Below are 6,084 nucleotides of genomic sequence, written 5' to 3' on the forward strand. Positions count from 1 at the left end.
GCAAAATCAAAACCTGTTCTTTTTCATGATGGATCTGATAGTTTTAAGCCTTATATGAGCATTAAACTTGAACTAGACATGCATGATAAAGCTTAAACAATAACAATAACATTTATGTTAATAAGTAAATAATAAGACCTAACCCCTATATGGTGCTTTATATCTTTTAAAATAATTTTGTACGTACTATTTTTAAGACTGAATGTAAAGTTATCTATAATAATGGAGAAGTATTTCCAATTACAAATCAATAGCTCTTCTAGAAGAAGCCAGAATAGAAGGCTTGGGCTCAGGAAGAAATCACTCACCAGGGAAGGATTCCAAAGGTAAACGGGGATTCAAGAAACGCCCGGTGCAAACCATGACAGCATCAAAGATAGCTCTATCCTGCTTGCCCTCTCTTTCTGTGACGACATTCCATTGGCCAGTTTCAGAGAAGTCTGGATGCTTTGTTACACTGCACACAGTGGTCTAAAAGCAAAAGACAAACACTCACTTCCTATCAATATCTTCAGAGCTCCTACAATGACTGGGATGGTGACCATGCCTGTTATTTTAAGTAGACCAAGTTCCATGATAGGAGGTCTATAAATATTGGTTTATCTTTTTCCCAGAGAACTAAAGTAAACTGTGCAATCTCTCAAAGGTAGTAATATAGATTTGTACCCAAGATATCTGAATTCTTTCACTGGGAGGAAGAAATAGCCAGTTTTTATTCCTGGTGAGAAGGAGATAAGTTATAATACCTGATGCATTGAAAAAATTTAGAAAAATGAGTTTTGCCCCATTATAATTTCTGTCAATCTTACTTTTAGTCATTTCTTCCCAATGGGTTTCATGAACAAAGTTCTTTTTTTTCCTCTAAAAGAAAATTCTAAATTTTATCTTGAATGAGAGTTTGACATTTAGAGGGGGAATCAAGAAATTCAATATTTTAATGATTTATATGAGTAAAAAACATGAGCAGCAGAAGTGAGGAGTCTTAAAGTCAAGAAAAAGTTTGCTTAAACATCCTATTTTCATTAGATTGCTAAACAGGCCAGCCTCCATTCATTAACCTTCCATAAGCCAAAGTATCTTACCTTAAATTGAATATATTTCAGGAGGTCAAAGTGCTCAGCAAATTCATGGAGATAGTTCCAAAATTTTCCTTGGTTCATAAAATTGGGATAATCTTCTTGGAATGGGAAGTCACTGTAACATGACATTTCCTTGCAGACATTTGTCACTAAGGACCTGTAGACTCTGGTCATCCCATCTTCAGAAGATTCCTGTGGTGAGGACATAGTTAGCTTGATAGGGTGAGCCAGGAGGAAGAGAACAGAGATCATGGTGGCTCATGCCAGCCCCATAGTTAGCATTCCACTTGTACTTTTAAAAAGCTCTGAAACTCAGCATTGTGTCCCCATGCTATAATTATCAGAAATCATAGGTAGAATTGGAATAATTGAATGCAAAATCCTTCTCAAACCTCAAAGAAGCTAAATGAAATTTTATAAGGCTCTCCAAGTNGAAACGCCCGGTGCAAACCATGACAGCATCAAAGATAGCTCTATCCTGCTTGCCCTCTCTTTCTGTGACGACATTCCATTGGCCAGTTTCAGAGAAGTCTGGATGCTTTGTTACACTGCACACAGTGGTCTAAAAGCAAAAGACAAACACTCACTTCCTATCAATATCTTCAGAGCTCCTACAATGACTGGGATGGTGACCATGCCTGTTATTTTAAGTAGACCAAGTTCCATGATAGGAGGTCTATAAATATTGGTTTATCTTTTTCCCAGAGAACTAAAGTAAACTGTGCAATCTCTCAAAGGTAGTAATATAGATTTGTACCCAAGATATCTGAATTCTTTCACTGGGAGGAAGAAATAGCCAGTTTTTATTCCTGGTGAGAAGGAGATAAGTTATAATACCTGATGCATTGAAAAAATTTAGAAAAATGAGTTTTGCCCCATTATAATTTCTGTCAATCTTACTTTTAGTCATTTCTTCCCAATGGGTTTCATGAACAAAGTTCTTTTTTTTCCTCTAAAAGAAAATTCTAAATTTTATCTTGAATGAGAGTTTGACATTTAGAGGGGGAATCAAGAAATTCAATATTTTAATGATTTATATGAGTAAAAAACATGAGCAGCAGAAGTGAGGAGTCTTAAAGTCAAGAAAAAGTTTGCTTAAACATCCTATTTTCATTAGATTGCTAAACAGGCCAGCCTCCATTCATTAACCTTCCATAAGCCAAAGTATCTTACCTTAAATTGAATATATTTCAGGAGGTCAAAGTGCTCAGCAAATTCATGGAGATAGTTCCAAAATTTTCCTTGGTTCATAAAATTGGGATAATCTTCTTGGAATGGGAAGTCACTGTAACATGACATTTCCTTGCAGACATTTGTCACTAAGGACCTGTAGACTCTGGTCATCCCATCTTCAGAAGATTCCTGTGGTGAGGACATAGTTAGCTTGATAGGGTGAGCCAGGAGGAAGAGAACAGAGATCATGGTGGCTCATGCCAGCCCCATAGTTAGCATTCCACTTGTACTTTTAAAAAGCTCTGAAACTCAGCATTGTGTCCCCATGCTATAATTATCAGAAATCATAGGTAGAATTGGAATAATTGCCAGCCCCATAGTTAGCATTCCACTTGTACTTTTAAAAAGCTCTGAAACTCAGCATTGTGTCTCCATGCTATAATTATCAGAAATCATAGGTAGAATTGGAATAATTAAATGCAAAATCCTTCTCAAACCTCAAAGAAGCTAAATGAAATTTTATAAGGCTCTCCAAGTCTAACATTGTCCTTAAACAAAGGATTCCATGAACATAGGGCCCACGATCTGTCCTGGTTCTTTTCCTTCTCCTCTTATCCTGGGTACTTCCTCCACTCCAGCTCTGGACATCTTCCTCTTTGCCTTTCCTCAGGCAACCCCTTGCTGATTTTTCTCATCATTGTTAATGTATATTCTCAATCACCCTCTTTTTATTGGTTCCTTCTTATCGGCATTTAAAATACTGAAGACTCTACTTTTAAAAACAAAACAAACCCCCCTCTCCACGTATGTCCCCTTCCAGCACCACATCTCTCCATCCTATCTCAATCTTCATGAAAGAATCATCACATACTCATAGTCTGTATTTTCTCAGGTGCTCCTCAACTTGGAGTCTTGTCTTGATTTCCATCACTTGAAGATAAAGCAGCAAAAGCCAAAGGCCTGTATTAAAGGCACCAATGAATTTCTTATGGCTGAAGCTAATCTCTATTTCTCCCTCAAGTCTCTTTTGTAGCTGTCACTTTCTCTAAGAAGCCTTCCATGGCCCAAAAGATCTGCATAAGGTAGTTGTTGTGGCCCCAAAGAACCCTGTACTTCCAACACAGAGCTGATCACACTGCATTATTTCCTGTTTCTGTTCCCTAGTAGACTGAAAGGAGGGCAGAGATCCTGTCTATGTGGTTCACCATTGTGTCCTGGCAGAAGGACATGATAAATGCTTGTTGAATGAATGAAAATTAATATTACAATTGCATTTTTGAAAAAAAATAGTATATATATTATATATATATACGTATACATATATATGTACATATATATATGCTGGAAGAAATTACATTGAAATTTTAATAGTGCTAACCTGTGGGTGTTGTTGCTATATTTGATTTGTATTTTTCCTTTTACTTAATTCAACATTATTTTCTAAAACTAATTTGTGTTACTTTGGAATAAGAGAAGGAAACCAAACCAACCATGGGGTCAAACAGCAGAAGTTACACAAACCAAATCCAGTACTTTCTTTTCACATTGACATTTGGTGGCATGACGAGGCTCACAGTATACCAGAAAATGTTCTTTTTTCCTCCTGTTATACTATAATCCTAGAGTTGTGACCACTCCCGCTTACATACATTTGCTTATTCTTTTTTATTTACCACCCATCCAAGACCCAGCAAATACCATCTCTTCCATGAAGGCTTCTCTTGTTCATACAGTTGAATGAACCTTGCTCTTCTCTTCCCCCTCTGGCATTTAGTACTTGGGCCTGCTTGGCTTCCATCTTCTGACACCTTCTTATGCCCCACCACTAGGGGGGATCCCTCGGACCCCACTGAATACCTTGTTACTCCCAGTAACCAGGACAAACCTGGCCAGAGGCAGGTGGTATTTAACCACTTCCAGCCCTACTTTCTAATGATGAAGTCAACTAACAGCTGGCCTGGCCCTCAATATGACCCCCAAGGCTGCATATTCCACTTCTAAGAAGGATTGGTCAGTGCCTGAGTTCTTTCTGTTCCGATGATGTGAAAGCTACTCCCTCTCCTTTGGAAGGTCTGCGGTCCTGCCTCACTCTTGCCAGTTCTCTTCCCAAAGATCTGAATAACGCCTGTGGATTTGGGCTCCATTCTCAGATGCCAACTTCCAACCTCCCTAGAGCGTAATCTTCATATTCACCAATACCATGCACATACCTGATGTGATCCTTGGCTCCTTTGTCTTAGAATGTCCATCGTCCAGAAATTATCATTAACTTCCAATACTATGTTTGTCTATCAGACTTAACTCTTTCCTCCTCTCTCTTCCAACAGCCCCTGCCCCTGCCTACATATTCTCAAGGTTCCTCACTCATCAGACTGCATCCTGCTCAGTGCATGACACTGCACCGTGCATATGTTTGTGTTGTTACAGTCAGCTGCTCCCCTACTTGATCACCAAGGCAGGCTGAAAATTCTCAAGGTTCCTCACTCATCAGACTGCATCCTGCTCAGTGCATGACACTGCACCGTGCACATGTTTGTGTTGTTGCAGTCAGCTGCTCCCCTACTTGATCACCAAGGCAGGCTGAAGCCACTGTGTCTGAGCAGAGAAAAACCAAATGGCTGGACTATGATCAATGGAGATGGGAGAATTTTGACCACTCACAGTAAACTTCCATAGTCCCCCGATGTTATTAGTTCTCTCAAAGCAGGTGGGCTCCAAGCCCTCGTCTAAGCAACATTTGATGGAGGACAGGCCACTCACACCAGCTCCAATCACTGCAACTCTCTTGGCCATGGTATGCTCTGTTAGAGGAAGGGCAAACAGAACTTTTTGATACGCCATGGTTAGAAAGGAGCCCTTGTCACAGGATACATTTATATTGATATAAATACTCTCTTTTGTGTTTGAATGGATTCAGAATCACATTTTGGTTAAAAATGCAGGCTCTGAGATTAGAGTGTTTTGTTTTAAGTCCTGCCTTCACCAGTTAACTGTGTGACCTTAGGCTAACTCTGTCCTCTCTGTGCCTCAGTTTTCTCATCAGTAAAATGGGGGTGGTATCAAAAACAACAAACAACAGCAACAACTACTACTACTACTTTAAAGATTTGTTATGAACATTAAATGACTGATATATGTTGGAAGGGTTTTAGAAGTATGTCTGTTACATAGTAAGTGCTCAATTAAATTTAGCTATTACTATTATTGTTATTGTTGTTAGCTAGTGTAGCTAGGACTTGACCCCCTTGGGACCCTAGATCCTCTCAGTATTAAAGGGGCCCTTTGCCATTACCTTGCTCCTCTGAATCCTAGAAATTGCGGCCAGTGGAAATGTTAGTTTTTATTCAAAGCATCTAGAGTCCTGAAGAATAGCTGGTCATGGCCATGCCTTTCCATACAACAAGGATATTGTTTGAATTGGAGTGGGGGTGTTCTTAACCTTGCACAGAGGCAAGATTGACCATAATAGATAATGAAGTCCTCAAGGAAACTCCTATGAGTGGGACATTTTGGAGTCCAAGAGGAGGTCAAATGGATGGTCATTCCACGTTAGGGGAGACTTGAAGTATGTGTCATGGGGATTTACAGCCAGCTTTTCTTGATTTTATAATTTGGGATTCTGCAAACCTCCACATATCTTCTGCCTTGATCAGATGGGCTAATCAGTTAATTCCAGTACATCAGGTTTATGTTCTTGACATGTCAAGTGGACTTAGTTGCAAGTGCTGCTTTTTACTTCAACAGCCTTGGCCAGTCCAGAAAACACACAAACAGTAGTTGAGACCTCGAAGTATGTAATTGTTTTATAAAATATCTATAACTCAGTATGTGT

At 39.2% G+C, this 6,084-nt stretch overlaps 1 protein-coding gene across 1 annotated transcript in view; it reads right to left on the minus strand.

Moving 5' to 3' along the window:
* Positions 1-6,084, minus strand: part of FMO4 (flavin containing monooxygenase 4) — a 23,977-nt gene that overhangs the window by 13,330 nt on the left and 4,563 nt on the right. Inside the window, exons 2-4 of the mRNA XM_008594982.1 lie at positions 4,914-5,053; positions 2,253-2,441; positions 309-471 (exon numbers count right to left, since the gene is read on the minus strand). Coding sequence (XP_008593204.1) covers positions 309-471; positions 2,253-2,441; positions 4,914-5,045 — 484 coding nt within the window. The 5' untranslated portion in view covers positions 5,046-5,053. The remainder of the gene's footprint in view (positions 1-308; positions 472-2,252; positions 2,442-4,913; positions 5,054-6,084) is intronic.

This window comes from Galeopterus variegatus, unplaced genomic scaffold (assembly GCF_000696425.1).
Source record: "Galeopterus variegatus unplaced genomic scaffold, G_variegatus-3.0.2 Scaffold12054, whole genome shotgun sequence".
Classification (NCBI taxonomy): domain Eukaryota; kingdom Metazoa; phylum Chordata; class Mammalia; order Dermoptera; family Cynocephalidae; genus Galeopterus; species Galeopterus variegatus.